The 16,432-nt window shown below is 60.4% G+C and overlaps 1 protein-coding gene across 7 annotated transcripts in view; it reads left to right on the top strand.

Moving 5' to 3' along the window:
- The window catches only part of SYT7 (synaptotagmin 7), a 59,349-nt gene that overhangs the window by 31,499 nt on the left and 11,418 nt on the right, over positions 1-16,432 (top strand). The window contains exons 4-8 of one of the 7 annotated variants that reach the window (XM_061201847.1): positions 1,272-1,403; positions 2,307-2,531; positions 6,099-6,467; positions 10,462-10,584; positions 15,434-15,569. In XM_061201847.1, coding sequence (XP_061057830.1) covers positions 1,272-1,403; positions 2,307-2,531; positions 6,099-6,467; positions 10,462-10,584; positions 15,434-15,569 — 985 coding nt within the window. Of the gene's footprint in view, positions 1-1,271; positions 1,404-2,306; positions 2,532-5,898; positions 6,468-10,461; positions 10,585-15,433; positions 15,570-16,432 lie in introns of those variants that run through there. The other 6 variants (XM_061201841.1, XM_061201843.1, XM_061201842.1 and 3 more) reach the window with 6 other exon arrangements.

The following is a 16,432-nucleotide window of genomic DNA, read 5'->3' as shown; positions in this document are numbered from 1 at the left end:
ACGCTCCTCCCCGAGCCCCTTCCCGTAGACGCATTCCTGAGGGCTCAGGCGTGGCTCCTTTCTGGAATGTTCCTTTGGCCTGGGAGTTGCCCTCCTCTCCCTGTGCTCCCAGTTCTGCTCTTCGGGGTCCCAGGAGCCTGACGAGCTGGTGAAGCCCCTGGTCCTCAACTCCTGGGGTGTCCAGGCCATGCCTTCTGCTGAGGCTTCTGTTGCCCTCCTCCAGTGGAGGTCCCTGCCTTCTCTGTGCTTCTAGCATACCTGCTTCTTCGGTAGGACGTGTCTCAGAACAGGAGGGGGTGGGGAGGCTGGGGTACACGTTCCCTTCCAGACCCAGCAGCTCCAGTTTGGAAAGGGACAGGGGCAGGCCAGGTACATGCCAAGGGCTGGAGGCTGAGTCTGCCCATCAGTCCCCCCAGAGAAGGGCAGGCTTCCTCTGCACAGGCCCAGGCCTCCACGTGAAGGGCCCTTCCGTGACCTGCCGACAGCCACCAGGTCAGAGGCCTGGAGACGCTTCCCTTTGCTGGTGTGACCCAGCCACCACTTTTGCAATGAGCAGAGAGTGCCTTCAGTTCAGCTGAGATCTGGCCAATCTCCTGTGAAGGCTGCATCCCAGGCTTTCCCGAGGCCGGGAGAGAACAGAGGAGGCCGGGGGACCTCAGGCCAGTGGGAGGAGGAGAGACTGGCAGGGAGCTGGGCCTGTCCCAAGAGTGGCTCCGTTAGGTAGCTGGAAGGGGAGAGAACTTCCGGTCTTCCAGAACTGGGGCCTCAACCCCGGCATGGGAGAGTGGATGGCTCAGCGGCTACAGCCAGCCTTCGGGTTCGACAGGCAGGGAGACTGAGGCCCAGCACGTGGGCAGCAGGGTCTGATCTACCTTTCAGCAATCTCCAGCCGGATGCCAGCACCCTGTCCTCCTCCCACTACCCACGCCATCGCCATCCCACCCCAGGCCGTGTCCCCGGCCCCCCCTCCCCCTCCCCTCCTCTCTCACCATCTTTCTCTCTCCCACCAGCTTCCCGGTGCGAGGCTCCAGTCTGCTCGCCTGCAGCTCGCCTCCTTGCACGCGGCTTCTCCCGCCCTGGAGCGTGTGCGGGTGTGTGTGTGCGCGTGCGCCCGTGCGTGTGCCACCCGCCTCTCTTCCCCTCACAGGAGCCGACCCCGGCCCGCCCCACCCTCCGTGCCCCGGGCCCGGCCCCTCTGCCCACACAGGACTTGCGGTTCTTGTTTCTTCTTGTATCTCCCTGTTTTCTCCCCTCTCTCTCTGCCCCTCCAGTGATCTAGACAGAGACTTTTGGAATAACAATGAGAGCACAGTGCAGCAGAAATGGAGCTCCTACCCTCCCAAGGAGTTTATTCTAAACATTTCACCCTACGCCCCTTATGGCGACCCACGACTGTCCCTCAAGTGAGTGACTTTACCTGGTTTGATCATATGTACCGAGTATCCGAGTATCCGCGCACGCCCTCCGTCCCCCCATCCCACCCGGCCCCTCACTTCTCCTGCTCCTCCCCCCCTCCCCACCCGCGCACCCCATGGGCAGGCTGACCATGGAGACGAGCAACCCCTCCTGACCCCCCTCGCCTGCCTGCCCCTCCCCTGTCCCCTCCCCCAGGGCTAGCCACCAGGAGCACCCCGTCCGCGGCCACACCCGGGCCCCCAGCTGGTCCCCGTGGCCCCCGGCCCCCTCTGTGCAGTCAGGATGGGGTTGCCCGTTTTTGGTCCCTCCCTCTCGGTGTGGCTCGCTTCCTCCTCCCTGCTGTGTGCTGCTGCCCTGGCTGCTCTGGCGGTGGTCGGTGGTCGGTGGTCGTGGCGGTGGTGGCGGTGATGGTGGTGATGAACTCTGACTAACTCGGCTTTCTCTCTCTCCCTGCCTTGGGGCCTCCTGGCCTGGACAGCCCGCTCTTCCTCCGTCGTTAACCCTTCGTTGTCCTGTGGGATAGACTTGGAGGTGGCTGTCCTCCCCCCACCCCCGCCGCCCCAGCCCCAGGCGGTGGGGAGGGGCCCCCCTCCACTGTCGTGGTGCGTTGTTCTCCGACCCCAGCCCGCCCGGTCCCCTCTCTCCTCTCTGCAGGCTCCGCTGGTGACGCATCTGCAGTGCTGATGTCTCTCTCTCTCTCTCTCTCTCTGTCGTCTCTTGTCCGTCTGTCTCTCTCCTCCTCCTCTCTCACTGTCTCTTTCTTCCTTTTATCTGTCGTTGTTTTTCCCCCTCTTACCGCCCCATCCCCACCCCCACGTGTGGCCTGCCCTCTGTCCCCCCACCGCCACCCCCGGTGCCCCTCTGGACCGGCTGCCTCGTGGTGCCTCCAGTGGCACCCTCCTGGCTGGCGCCAAAGTGGCCGCCGCTGCGGGGCTGGCAGTGGAGCGGGAAGGCCGGCTGGGGGAGAAGCCGGCGCCGGTGCTGCCACCCGGAGAGGACGCCTTGAGAAGCGGCGGCGCTGCCCCCAGCGAGCCGGGCAGCGGTGGCAAGGCGGGGAGAGGCCGCTGGCGGATGGTGCAGAGCCACCTGGCCGCCGGGAAGCTCAACTTGTCCAAGTGAGTGATGGCCCCACGGCCGCCAGAGCCGTGAGCTCAGGCCTGCCCCCGCCAGTGTGGACATCAGGACCCCTGGCATGCCCGCTGCTGCCCCCAGAGGTGCCGTCCTCGGCCCCTGGCTCATCCCATCCCTTCACTAGACTCCCATCATCCTTGCCATCGGGCACGACTAACTCAGCCATGCACTGTGCATCTCAGCCTCCGGCTGCTGCCCCATCAGTTTCTTTCTTTGCCAGTGACCAGGTCATTCCATTTTCTGCCCCCAGGGCAGCTTCATTTCAGTCCTTGGGTCATCCCATCCTCTTTGATTGGCCGCCCCATCTCAGCCTCCATGGGCATCAGGCTGCAGTTGTTAGCCATTGGACCATCCATCCCTGGGGAGCTGGCCCACTCTCAGCCTGTTTTCTGCCACTCATCTGCCACCGGGCTTTCCCTCTTGCAGCCAGCAGATGGCTCTAGACCCAGGGGTTAAGCCATTTCATTTTGACTATCAGGCGACTCCATTGGCTTGTCCCAGTCTTGCTTGCACCATGACACCATCTGTTCCACAAGCCAACCCTGAGCAGCCGGGATGTCCCCATTGGCTCATCCTCATCTCGGCCATCCCCATTGGCTGTCCCAGTCTTGGTCAGTGAGCGGTCCCACTCTCAGCTGTTGGGATTGTGTGTTCTTGGAGGTTGGGTTGTTGAGCCCTAGCTAACTTCTCTTTTCTGATGAAGGTGGTCTGGACATCAGACAGAAGAGCCGTTTCCTTTTTAATAACTATCTGAGCTGGCCAAACAGTCAGTCCCTCCCTGGGAGCAGCAGACATAGGGTTGGCTCCTGTTCTCAGCAGACAGTATGTTCTCCCCTCCCACCATGGGGCAGCCTTATTCTCATCTTGGCTCTTAGAACCTTCCATTTCCCCACAGCTGAGCCTTCCGGGCTCTAAATCCTTTGAACTATGACCGTTCTCACCCATTGGGATATAGGTTCCATTTTCAGCTTTTAGAACTGCCTCGTTCCCAGCTAATGGAGCAGCCTCTCAATTAGAAGGCCAATAGCCCTGACCCCTTCTTAGCGGTCGGGCTGGTTCTCTTTAGAAAGCCTGTGGTTCCTGCCATTGGGACCACCTAGGGCCACCATGCTGAGACCTCATTTGCTTTGGCCTGAGGGAGCATGAGCGGATTTCTCCCCGATACTGAGCCTCCGGAGAACCCCAGAAGGAAGCCCCACACCCACTCAGAGAGCCAGGCCCGGTGCCCCACCCACGCCAAGTTGCTTTGGTCATAGACTCCAGGCTGGCTGAGGCCTTCGCGCCATCCACTGGCTCCAGGCCTGGAGCCACCGATTTTACTTTCCTGTGACAGAGAGGTTGTAAGTTGGACTAATTTGGGATGTGACAGAAAACCAAAATGAGGTCAAGCACGGAGGAGGAGGCGGCCGCCCAAGTGCCGTCCACCCCCTTCCTCGGCCTGGCCCCCGGGAGCTGTGGGCCTCCCTGGCCAGCCGGGCCTGCGCCTGCCCCTGGTGGTCGCCCTGATTCCAGGCCTGAGGCAGGCAAGGCTGCTGCTCCTTCCGAGACCCCAGCTAAAGCCCTGTTTTGCTCTTCTCTCTTTCTTCCTTCCTTCCTTCTTTCCTTCTTTTCTTTTCTTTCCTTCTTTCTTACTTTCCCTTTCTTTCTTTTCTTTCTTTCTTTCTTTCTTTCTTTCTTTCTTTCTTTCTTTCTTTCTTTCTTTCTTTCTTTCTTTCTTTCTTTCTTTCTTTCTTTCTTTCTTTCTTTCTTTCTTTCTTTCTTTCTTTCTTTCTTTCTTTCTTTCTTTCTTTCTTTCTTTCTTTCTTTCTTTCTTTCTCTCGTTACTATTCTCTGACTTTCTCTCCCTCTTTTGCTCTCACTCTTCTTCTCTCTTTCTCTCTCTCAGCCCACAGGGGCAGCCTAACTGTTGTCCTTTTGATTCCCAGGATAGGCTCAGGGGGTGAGCCAGGCTGAGGTCTGGTTGCAGTGGTGAAAGTGGCTCCAAGGGCCCTGGGGCCTCCCTCGGGCAGCTCGGGGGTACCACAGCTACCCTGTGGCTCTAGACCAGGAGGTGGCAAGCTATCGCTATAAAAGGCCTGATAGGGAAGAGGCTTTGTAAGTCACATAGTCTCTTTTATGACTACTCAAGCCCACCCTTGTAGCCCCAAAGCAGCCACAGACAGGATGTAAATTAATGACAATGGCTGTATTCCAGTAAAACTTTATTTACAAAAACAAGTGGCGGGCCAGATTCGGCCCACAGGCCATAGCTTGCCAACCCCTGCCCTAGACAACTGGAATGGAAGATGGAGGGAAGGAACAGAAGAAGTGGAGGTTGGGCCCTCTGAGGCTGTGGCCCTGCATGCACTGAAATCTCTGGCCAGGAGACAAAGCAGACAGGTTGCCTGGGGAGGCCAGGGATCTCTGACTCCTTCTGTGTCCACCTCCTGAGACATTTGCAGCTTCCACTGGCAAGGGAGCATGCTTCCCTGGGCCTGACCTCATTGGTCCCCATGGCAACCCTGTGATGGCGGCAACTCAGGAATTTTTACCCCGTTTTACAGAAGAGGAAACTGAGAGGTGGACTCCCTTTTCCAAAGTCCCACAGTTAAGAAGCGGCAGAGATGGGCTTTGAACCCTGGGTCTCTCTGACCCCAGACCACCTCTGATGAGCCATGTCCTGTCTCCTGTCTGTCCTTGCCCTGTTCCCAGTGTGTTTCAGAGATGCTGGTGGCCCATGAGGCAGGTGCCATCTTACAGGTGCACAGAGGACAGGATAATTACCCTGTTCTTTGTCAGAACTGTGGTAAAGTGGCCAGCCAAGTGGTTTCCTGCGTCCCCTCCTCTGACTGGGAGTCATTCCCAAGATCCCGGGAATTGACCCTAAACCTCAGAAACAAGGAACCCCAGAAGGAGGGCAAAGATCTCCGCTAGAGCCTGAACCCTGAGTCAGTGCCAGCCACAGGGCAGAGGTCCGGGAGCCCGAGGACACGCCCCAGCGTCTGAGGACAAAGCATGAGAATCGTTGGCTTCCGCTGACTCACCACGCATTACTAGGCCAGCTCTGCACTGGCCTGGATTTCCTCGCGTCTCCAAAGGCCAGTAGTACTTAGAACGCAGAGGCAGACTTTCCCGGGGTCCCCCAGTGAGACGGCGGGAGGGGGTGGCCCAGCGCCCTCCACCCCCTCCCAGTCCAACATGACAGGCAGCCGCAGGGCCCTGGGACCTGCCTTCACCACGCAGCCTCCGCAGCTCCCGCGGCCCACCCAGACCAGCTCAGAGGCCGGCTCAGACAGGAGGTATCGGGCACTAGCTGAGCCAGGGCCAGGGCGGGGGGCTGCTGGGCGGGACCGGCCTGGGGGCCTCAGGGAGGGCGCGGGGCTCCGCGGCCGCCTGGCTGAGGGGGTGGCGGCGACGACGGCAGTGGCGACAACTCCGATGGAGGCGCGGCGAGGTCCGGCAGAGCGCGCCCCGTACTGGGGCCTCCTCGTCCTGGCCCTAGGCTTCTTTCTCCTCCACTGTGATCCCTTCACCTGCTTCTCCTTTCTCTCCTCTCCTCCACCCGGCCCAAGTTTCGAGGACTCCACTCTGTCCACGACCACTACCCTTGAGTCTATCCCCAGTTCCACGGGAGAGCCGAAATGCCAGCGACCCCGCACTCTGATGCGGCAGCAGAGCCTGCAGCAGCCGCTGAGCCAGCACCAGCGGGGCCGGCAGACCAGCCAGCCCGCCACCAGCCAGAGCCTGGGCCAGCTGCAGGCCCACGTGGCCTCGGTGCCAGGCCCCAGCTCTCGGGCCTACGGCCGGGGCCAGGCTCGGCAGGGCTCCTCGGCCGGCTCCAAGTACCGGCCGGCCGGCGGCCGCAGCCGCTCCAACCCAGGCAGCTGGGACCACGTGGTGGGGCAGATTCGAAACCGAGGCTTGGACATGAAATCCTTCCTGTAAGTCCCCCCCTTGAGTGGCCCGGCCACCCCCCTCCCCGACCCAGCCTCTTTCCTCCCTGTCTCCTTGGGAGTGGCTGGCCCAGAACGACTCTTAGCCCTCCATCTCCGAGGCAGGGTGCCCAGCAGACTCCACTGCCCCCTCCCCAGCCTCCTGTGGCTTGCGGCTCGTGCCTAAAGCCCCCCGTGGAAGGACTTGTATCTGAGCCACCCCTCTGAGGACCCCAGCCCCGCTCGGTGCCCCCAGGGCTTGGAGAAGTTCCTCCCTAAAAGTCAGTGGAGACACTAGGGGATGCTGCTGAGGTCCCCGCATCTGTCTCTCCCCTTCCCAGCCAGTCCCAGGCTCTCCTGGCCTCCCTCCGCTCCCTGTTCTCCTGTGACCTCTCTCCTCCTCTCCTCCCAAACCTGGCCTCCTTCACTCCAGTTTCCGTCTTCCCTGTAACCCAACTCTGCTCACCTTCCTGCTGCCACTTCCTCCCTCCCTCCCACTTCCCCTGTCCCTGCTGTGGGCCCTGTCCTCTGCCTCTCCTACCTTCTGTAGCCACCTGCCCTCCAGCTCCCTCCCTGGCTCCCGCCATGACCCATTCCCTGAGGACAAACCTCCGATGTTCCCCCAAGCTTTAGAAAATGTTTCTGAATCAGAGCCCTCTTTCACGTGTACAGGTCAGAGAAGTAACAAGACACCATCGGTGTCTGGCCTTAGCCATTCCCTTCTGCTGTGTGTGTGTGTCCCCCGACGCCCCCCACCGTGCGCCCCGCTTGCCCCGCCCTCACTGGTAGAGCCCTGCCCAGGGTGCCCTCTCCCTAGTGTCCCTCTGGGCATCTACACTCACTCTCAGAGCCCAGGACAGGCCTGGGCTTCAGTCCCTGACGTCACCTCCTTCCTCTGGCCTAACGTGACCTTCCTTCCAGGCTCTGGGGATTATTCTCATCACCCAGGTCTTTCCTGGGAGCACTTTTCACGGAGCAGGAGACCAGCACACTAAGCCTGGGAGAGGAGAAAGGGAGGAGGAAGGGGAAGGCCAAGGTCAAGGCCCAGCTCATTGGCAAGATGTGGGGATTCTGAAGGCAAACAAGTCCTCAGAGCATCCTGCCTCTCTGGCTGAGACCCCAGCCCGAAAGCGTGGTCGGGAGTGCTGCCCCTTGAAGGAGCACCGCAATGGAAGACACCCCACTGCGCCAGCTTCCCATACCCATGCAAGTGGCCTATGGCCCTGGCCAGGCAGGACATGCTGCCTGTGACTCTACTTGGCAAAACCGGGCAGCGCATCTGTTGGGGCTTTCCCCCACCCAAGGACCCTTGGGAATCCAGCTGGATGCCTGCATGAGACAAGATGCCCAGCAGAGCCTCCTGGCCTCCAGCTGGCGGTTTGTTCTGGGACGGATGCCGTGGCACCAGCGTGGATTAGGAGAGTGGTGGGAATTGGTTCTGCTGTGGCTTGAACAGAGCTGAGAACCAGCCAGAAGCCTGCAACCCTCTGCTCCTCCTGACTGCAGGCTGCTCTCTGCACAGCCATCCCCCTGCCTTGCATTCTAGCAGCCATCACATGGGGGCAAGGGCTATGCTTGGGCTCTGGGAAGAAAAGAACCAGCTGCAGGAAAGCCCCAGGGTACCCACTCTTCCCCGCCTCTCTAGCTGGCGAAGATTTGATGAACATCACTCATGTGCCAGCATCTTTGTCTGCGCTTCTTCTGCCCACCACAGCTTTTGTGCCCCTCACCTGCTGGCCACCTCCAGAGCTCACCTCATCCCCCTACCTCTTCCACCTGTAGTCCCTCACAGCATGGGTCAGCAAACTTTTTCTGTAAAGGACCAGATTATAAACAATTTAGGCTCTGAGGGACACATGTGGTCTCAATCACATTTTTTTTTAAACAATCCTTTAAAAATGTACAAACCATTCTTAGCTTGTGGGCTGTACAAAAACAGGCCACCAGCTGTAGTTTGCCGGCCCCTGACCCCTGCCTTACAGTTTAGCTGGCGTGCTTCTGACGCCCTTCTCTTGCCCCAAATGCTGGTGGCCCAGGTAGAGAGTCGGGGTGAGAAGGCTAACCAGGCCCCCCCCAAGATCCCACCCCCCCCTTGCAGGGAGAGGCATTCCTCCTGCTTCGTGGATGTGACTCCTCCCAACACCACTAGCTTCTCCCCCAAATCTCCACCTCTTGCCCTTCATTCTCGCCCCTGTGCCCCGTGATGCCACGGAGAACGACAAATCGGGAACTTATACAGAGGAGCCGTTTTGTTTTTAAGAAGAGAAAAAGGAGTATCCGAAAAATGCATTAACCCGGGAAAAACATGTTGTTTTCGTCGGGTTTGCCTTCCTCCAGCACAACCAGCTCCCAAGCAGCCAAATGGAATTTTACCAACTCTGAAACAGTACCGGTGGGCAGGGAACAAAGAAAATGAGGATTCGTCCTGAGGGAAGGTGGGGGAGTTGTTTCCCAAAAGTTAGATGCCACTGCAAGTGTCAGCCTGGAGCAACCGTGCCCAGGACAAAGATGCAAAGACAAAGAAGGCAGCATCCACCTAGCTTCGGCCCCTCCTTGGACCCCACGGCCATCTCCCATTTTCCAAGACCCCCGGACCCCCGCCCCTCCCCTCGGTTGTCATTTCTCACTGGTAGAGTTCCCTTTTTGACAACCTCTCTGGAAAACAGCCATAGCTAGCGGTTCCTCTCTGAACCTTGTCCTCTTGGATGGTGGTTGAAGTCATAGACTTCCTAACCCAGGATCTCCCACCCTCCAGACCTTCCATCAGGCTTACCATCTTTTCCTTGGCCCTTCCTGAGACATGCTTTCATGTCTGCACCATCCAAGAATCCCTCTCCCCTTGTTCAGATGAGAGCTCAACACTGGAGGAGCTTAGCAAAGCACCCAGAAGACACCCACGAACTCAGATGGTTTTGAGAGGCAGAGGGTCACTTTTCACCCCCGGAAAGTGCAGGCAACCCCGCAGTTGCCCAGCGATTCTCCGAGAGAGCCTCACACTAAAGATGTCTCACCTTGACCTCTGGCCGCACACTGCTGCCCACATGGCGACCCTTTGTCCACCTGGACTGAGCCTCCCTCAGAGCAGGATCCCTCCAGCCTCCTCCAGACTGTCCTCACCGCAGACACAGGCTACCTCGAGTCCTGCCGGGACGTCTCCAGACCTTGCCAGCTTCCTGCACTTTCTCTCTTTCTGCCTTTGCCTTTCGATGACTTCTGGACTGCTTCTCTAAGGAGAGGCCCCTGAACTGGCCCCAGAAGCCTCGGTGGTTACTCCCCGGATCTCCAGGAAGGGGGACGCAGGAGAAGGCCCGCGACGGCCAGCACGCCATATGCCAGAAGAGACTCGCATTCTCCTCCAATGGGCCGTGTGTCCAGGGACCTGGGGGAGGGAGCTCCTGAGAGCCCTCCTGGCATCAAGCACACCTGGCTGACCAGAGGACCCAGAGATGTCTTTATGAGGGGCTTAACTGGGTGCAGTGCCCACTGGATTTCCATACCTTCTGAGAACCTCCCGCCTGGGAGCCCAAACCCACGCGCGCGGTCCCCAAGCAAGATGGCAGCACAGCCCTCCCTCTTCTCCCAGGGGCCCAGATGGTCTGAGCGAGTAGCCTCTGGCCTTTGTTCAGCCGGAGGTGAATCAACCTTGGAAAGGGACCGTGTCCCAGGGCCTGGGCTCCACTCCCCCCAGCCTTCCCCATGTGTTTCCTTGGGACGTCCCGGTCACACGCCATCTCGCAGGCCTCTGCCCAGCCCCTTCCCCGTGGCTAGCTGGGTCTCAGGCCGTGGACACCTCCCCTCTGTCCCCCGCCTCCTCCTGCTCTGCTCTACAACTGTTGACAGTGCTGAAGTTTGGTTTCTCTTCTGCAGGGCCAGTTTCTTACGCTTTTTTCTTCTCTCTCTTTGTCTCTGTCTCTGTCTCTGTCTCTCTCTCCTTCCCCTCCCCGCCCCCGCCCCTGGGGCCTCCTCCTTTCACCCTGGCTGGTGGGCTGCCCACCCCTGGCAGGGAAGGCCGGATGGTGGTGCTATCCTTGGTCTTAGGGCTTTCGGAACAGGATGACTTTGCCAATATCCCTGACCTGCAAAACCCAGGAACCCAGCAGAACCAGAACGCTCAGGGGGACAAGAGGTACGAGCACAGGCGAGGGCCTGCGGCGGCGGCGGCAGAGAAGGAGGCGTGGAGAGGCCACCAGCCTCGACCGCCGGTCGCTGGACGAGGCGGCGGCGCCTTCAGCGGATGCTGGAGCAGGACAGCCCCCTCCCCAGCCGGTGCCCTCACACATGCCACCCTGGGGGTGTCCCTCAGATCTGAGGCCCGTGTGGCTGTCCTGGGACCATTCTGGATCAAGCCTGCTCCCCGGGCATGCCTGCCCTCGCCCGGAGCAAGCCAGCCTTTCTGCCCCATCTTCCCGCTTGGCTCCCCTCTGCTGCACCCTCATCTTTCATCTCTGCCCCACCCCGACCCGGAAATCCCAGTTTCTCCGGTGGTTGGTGGGCGGCGGGGATGTTAGGGAAGGGGCGCCAGCCTGTTCTCCCTCATCCCCGCCACCTCAACCTCCCTCTTGCCTGGAGGTCCCGCTGGGGTGATGGTCACACACACCCCCCCCCTGCAGAGATGTGATACGGCTGCTCTCGGCTGATGGAAGAGGAGCCCCTGGTGGGGAGGGTCTGGGGCCTGGGAGAGGCCTGGTTGACCAGAAAGGCAGCCCCTGAGCCCGAGGTACCAGGAGGAGGAAATGGGATAGGGGGTGGGGGGTGAGAGCAGCCGGCAGGTGCTGGTCAGGCCCTCTGTCACCGGGAGCCCTGCTGCTGGCCCTCAGGAGTAGCCTGTGTGGCCACAGCACAGGCTGAGCCGAGGCCTGGGCATTCAACCATCCGTGGCCCTGGCCATCCGGAATGCAGGGAGGCATCTTCTGATGCCCCCGTTAGAAGCGCTCTCACGGGGAAGGGGATGGGGAAAGATCAGAGGTCCCAGGGTTCAGGCAGCATCACTAAGGTGGGATGATCCTGCACCTGGTCTGGCCGCTCTTTCCCACTTGGCCTTGGGCTGGGCCAGCCACACACCTGTAGTCGTGGGAGGAGGGCTCATCACCTTGGTCAGGTGTACTTTTCATCAGAAAAGGCCTACAGGAGAGTGTGGCCTGGCAGCCAGGCTGCCTCCTTGTAGCTCTGCTACCAGAGCCTCGTTCTGCAACCTTGGGCAAGTCACAGCCCTTCTCTGGGCCTCTGCTTCCTCACCTGTCGAATGAAGGATTGGACAGGGTGACCCCTTCGAGCTCAGACATGCTAAGCCTCTAATGAGGGAGCAGACCCTCGGACTGGGGCACTTGGCAGAGGCTGTCAGCCAGGCGGAGACCCTGACACTTGCTTATTAAGAGGCCTGAAGGTGCAGGAAGGGACTGTCCCGGGCTGCTGCCAGGGGCCTGTGTGTTAGGGAAGGACAGGCCGAGTTAGCTGACTTGCCTGTCCCTCTGGTGGCTTCTGGAAACCAACTCTCTTATTTTCTTCCCATCCCGAGTTCACAGTTGCATGTCTATGGTGGACAAAACCAGAAGTCCCCAGAGAGTGGGAGGGGAGAGTGGGGCCAGCTCTTTCACTCAGTGGTACAGATGGTGTCACACCCTGAGCCCAAGTCCTGGGGTGCGGGAGGAACGGAGTCTGCCACCTCCAACCCACTGGAGCCACCGGGGTCCTGGCTTCCTGAGCTCAGGGCTCAGAGCTGGGCTGCAGGCGGGCCAGAGGGCCATGGGGAGAGGGCCAGGGGCCGTGGGCCAGAGGCTGCAGGAGCAGAGCTGGAGCCCTCTGAAAACCTGCTAAGGACCCCCTTGTCGAGAAAGGTGTGAAGCGTGAGGGAGCAGATGCAGGCTGGAAACGAGATTTCACATCACCCATGTGTTAATTAACTGGCTCCATTTTCACCCACAGCCTATTTTTACCTCCTTGCCACTTAGGTCTCACTCCATATTTTAACACACTCACCCCTTCTGATCATTACATCAGTCGTCCCCTGCCTTCCTGGGAAAGGTGGGTGTGGAGCTGGAGGCCCTGCGCCCACGCCCCAACCCAGCCTGACTTTCCCAGTGGACACAGGCCATTCCCACCCGGTCACGCCCACCCCATCCTGGAAGCTCATTTCTCGTGGCTCTTGGGGGGGTTCCCAGGCAATCGGCCACTGCAAGGGTGCTTCCTGCCCGGCACTCTCCCCATCCCCAAGCTTGGCATTAGCACCACCCACAAGGTGCTTTAGGGCTCCACCCCTCTAGGTTCCTGGCTGCATGAATCTTGGAATGATGGGCTTGGGTCAGCTGTCCCTTCCTCCTCAGCTTCTGCCTCCAGACCCAGGGTCTGCCCTTCGGCCCCAGTGCCCCTTTCTCCACCCAGCTGACCCCTTGGCCGGATGTCACCGGGGTAACGGGTGGGTGGCCCTTGGCTGTTGTTGGGGAGGACATTCTGCCCCCTGAGGTCTATTAGCAGCAGGCTCCTTGGAGACAGGAGGGCCCTGCGAGGAGGAGTGGCCACTCCAGGTCCCAAGCAAGGTGGGGTGCATCTAGCAAGTCGCTGCCCCCCACTCCCAGGGTCCTTGGTGGCCCTGAAGTCCCGCATCCAGGATCCCTCAAGCCCCTGGGCCTCAGCGCCGGGGCCCCAAGAACTTCAGAATGCTGCTGGGCCCAGGAGGGAGGGAAGGAGGCCAAGGCCGCCCCTGGCTCCCACGCCCTGCTGTGCCCGTTCCACCTCACCCATGCTGCCCTGCACCCATGCGCACCTCATGCTCTCAGCCACCCTCTCACCCTCGCTCCTTGGGATCCGAATGGTTTCCCCCATGGCCCCACCCCCACCGGAGTCGGGGGCGGGGCAGGGCGGGACCTGGCCACCCCCATGCTGCCCTGGCTCCGAAGCCACCATGTTTCTTCTGTCCCGGTGTGTGTCCCCCGCCTCCTCTCTGCCTGTCCTCTCGGCAGCCTTGCTCCTCCTTGTCCCCTCGTCCACCCTGCAGCCTCTTCACTCGCCTCCGACTAACCTTTCTCAGCCTCTCTCTCTCTCCCTCCCCATCTCCTTCCTCCCATCTGCTCCTCACAGGGATGTCCCTGGGCCAGTGACGGGCCCTCTGCCTCTCCCTCTGCCTCTGTGCTCCTGTCTCTCTGTCTCTTTCTGTCCTGTGATCTCCGATAGCTTCAGTGGCGCTGACCATCTCTTCCCAGGCTGCTTCGCAGCTGTGCTGATGCTGTGGTGTGGCCAAAATAACTCCGACTTTCTCATACCTTCAGCAGTCAATCTCGGCTCTCTCCTCCTCTCCCACTCTATTTTTAACCTGACTTTACCTCTCCAGCTATTTCGGTCTCCTCCTCCTCCCCGTGCCTGTCTGTGTGAGCACATGTCCGTGTGTGTATATGTGCGCGTGCTGTGCTCTGGCCGCACCTCTGGGAGGGCGCCCCGCGCGTCCCGGCTGGGGTGGGGCGTTTCTGTGTCGTCCGGGCCAGGCCAGGCCCTCACAGCAGGTGCGCCGTGCCTCTGATTCTCAGAGTGTCTGTCCCTGAAACCGCTCCCTGCTTTTTTGTTTCAGCGTTTCCCAATTCACACGCGCACCTTGGCATGCTGGGGCCTCCCTGAACGTGTGTCCTCTCAGGATCTAAGTGTGCACATCGCTGTATGTCTGTCATCTTGCTGCTCTGGTTGACCTGCCTGCTTGCCCCTGCCATTCTCTCCCTGTTGCCCTGGGTGTCTGTCAGGCTTGTGTGCACGCGCGCGCGTGTGTGTGTGTGTGTGTGTGTGTGTGCGCGCGCGCGCCCGTACACCCTGCTGTTGGGTCCTGGTGTCTCTCCTCCAGGGCCTGGCATATCCTGTGCATGTCTGTCTGCCTGTCGTAGTCAACCGTGTGCTGGCGGCTGGTCCATTCCGAGGGGCCATGGCTTGTGTCCAGCCTGTGTGTGTCTCTGAGTCTGTGGCTCTGGTACTCTCGAAGCTGTTCTATTGTAGCCCATCCCGAGCCCTGTGCTCCCCATCACCCCGTCTTCCTCGCTGCCTGCCCCCATCTCTCCTCCTCATGGGATGTTCCAGCCTGGTCCCTGGGCAGGCTTTTAATGCCCCCTTCCTGAACCCCAGCTAGACGGAGACTGGGCTCACCGCCCAGCCTCTGGGCCAGAGAGCCCAGCTGGCCGGGGGCAGCGTGGAGCCGGGGTGCAGACAGGGCCTGGAGTGGAGCCGTCAGATCTGGGGTTTTTCGGTGGGACCCTGTCTTTCTCTGACCCTGGGCGAGAGCCTTATCAAATGTGTAGTCCTCAGAGTGGGAGAAGGGTCGGGTTTGGGCAAGGGGGTGTAGATTTGCCCTGTCCAATCGGTGGCTATTTAAATCTAAATTAGTTTAAGTCAAACAAACGTGAAAATTCAGTTCTCAGTCATACTGGCCACATTTCAAATGCTCAATAACCATGGGTGGACATAGGAAGTTCTATTGGACAGAGCTGTGCGGACAGTGGTCCTGAGCTCACCTGGTCAGTCTTGTGTCTAAAGGGCACCTGTGTTCCCTCTGAGCCTGAACAAACAGGTGGGGCCTCCAGGAAACAGGTGCTCTGGGCGTGTTTGCCTAGGGTAATGACGCGGAGAGAGGACACGCCGTCTTGGGAGCCTCCCCGCCGGCCTCCCAGGCTGGGGCAAGCAGGGATGGATGGAGCCTCTGGGGAGGGAGGATGCTCAAGGACCACCATGCAAGCAGGGGCTGAAGGGTGGGGGATTTTCTGGGGAACAGGAGGAGTGGGAACACTGGCCGAAAAAGCACCTGCCAGGGGAAGTCAAAGCCGGATCACCCTGGGGCAGAGGCGAGGGGGACGGCCCTGCTCCCATGGACAAAAGCGTAGTTCCTGCTGGCCCGCAGGAGGTGGCAGCTACTTGGGTCTCAGAAGGTTCTGCTGCCACCCAGACCCGTGGCGCCCAGCCCAGCCCACCTCTAGGTCCATGCTCACTCGGATTCCTCCTGCCCCCAGGTTGCCTACCGGAGGGAAGGCAGTGAACACAGCCCCAGTGCCGGGCCAGACGCCCCACGATGAGTCTGACCGCCGGACCGAGCCTCGCTCCTCCGTCTCAGATCTCGTCAACTCCCTCACCAGTGAGATGCTCATGGTGAGAAGGGCAGGAGGCCCGGGGCAGGGGGAGGGGCAGGTGTGGAGATTGGTGACAGCGTGGGGGTCATGCAGGGGAACCAGCATGGTCATCTGTCAAGAGAGACTAAGAATTCCCATCCTCCTCCAGTCTCTGGATTGAGCAGGGGCCCAAGAAACCTGCTATGAGATCCTAGAAGGAAAGGCTAGTGGAGCGAGGACTTGGGGGCGGAAGGTGTCCCCTCTCTTGGAGTGGCATCCCACTGAGTAGCGGTCTCCGGTGGCGCTCCCAGTGGAGCGGGTCTCATCTCCCCATCCCAGGGACCATCCCCAATCCCCATGGCTGGGGGGCCAGCTGAGGCCCAAAGAGAACAGGAGAGCAGAACTCCTCTGGTCCTAGTCCCTGTGAGGGGACAGCTGTGCTGGGGTTCTCCTGTCCACACCCCAGCCTCCCGGGATCCCTGTCTTATGGATCTGAGGTGTTTTCACCACGGGAGAGGTTGTGGCTTCACATGGCGCCCCCTGGTGGCAGCAGTGAGTCACAGCCATTTGCCTCATCTGTACTTTCCAAAGAGCTCCTGGAGGGACCAAGGCCCCAGGGCGAGCGAGCACACTGTGATTTGGCAGCTGGAGATTTCAGGCGGGAGTCAGTCACAGGCTTGGCAGCCCAGAGTTTCCAGGAAGGCTTGGCGAGGACGTGAGGGTGGGAACCCGGTGCCTGCTAGGTTCCTACTGGGACCTGGGGCCCCCTTCCTCTTCCCCCTTCCCTCCTCCCAGTCTCCCCCCTTCCGCCCAAAGAGAGAGGGAAGGGGGCTCGGTGGGCTCTCAGGCCCTCACCAGACCTGACATCATTCAATTCAGAGGCCCCTTGCCCACTCCTCTGAC

The sequence above is a fragment of the Eubalaena glacialis genome, chromosome 10, assembly GCF_028564815.1.
Source record: "Eubalaena glacialis isolate mEubGla1 chromosome 10, mEubGla1.1.hap2.+ XY, whole genome shotgun sequence".
In the NCBI taxonomy this organism is placed as follows: Eukaryota; Metazoa; Chordata; class Mammalia; order Artiodactyla; family Balaenidae; genus Eubalaena; species Eubalaena glacialis.
Note: the sequence above shows the minus strand (reverse complement) of the source record. Positions and strands in the feature narration are given on the sequence as shown.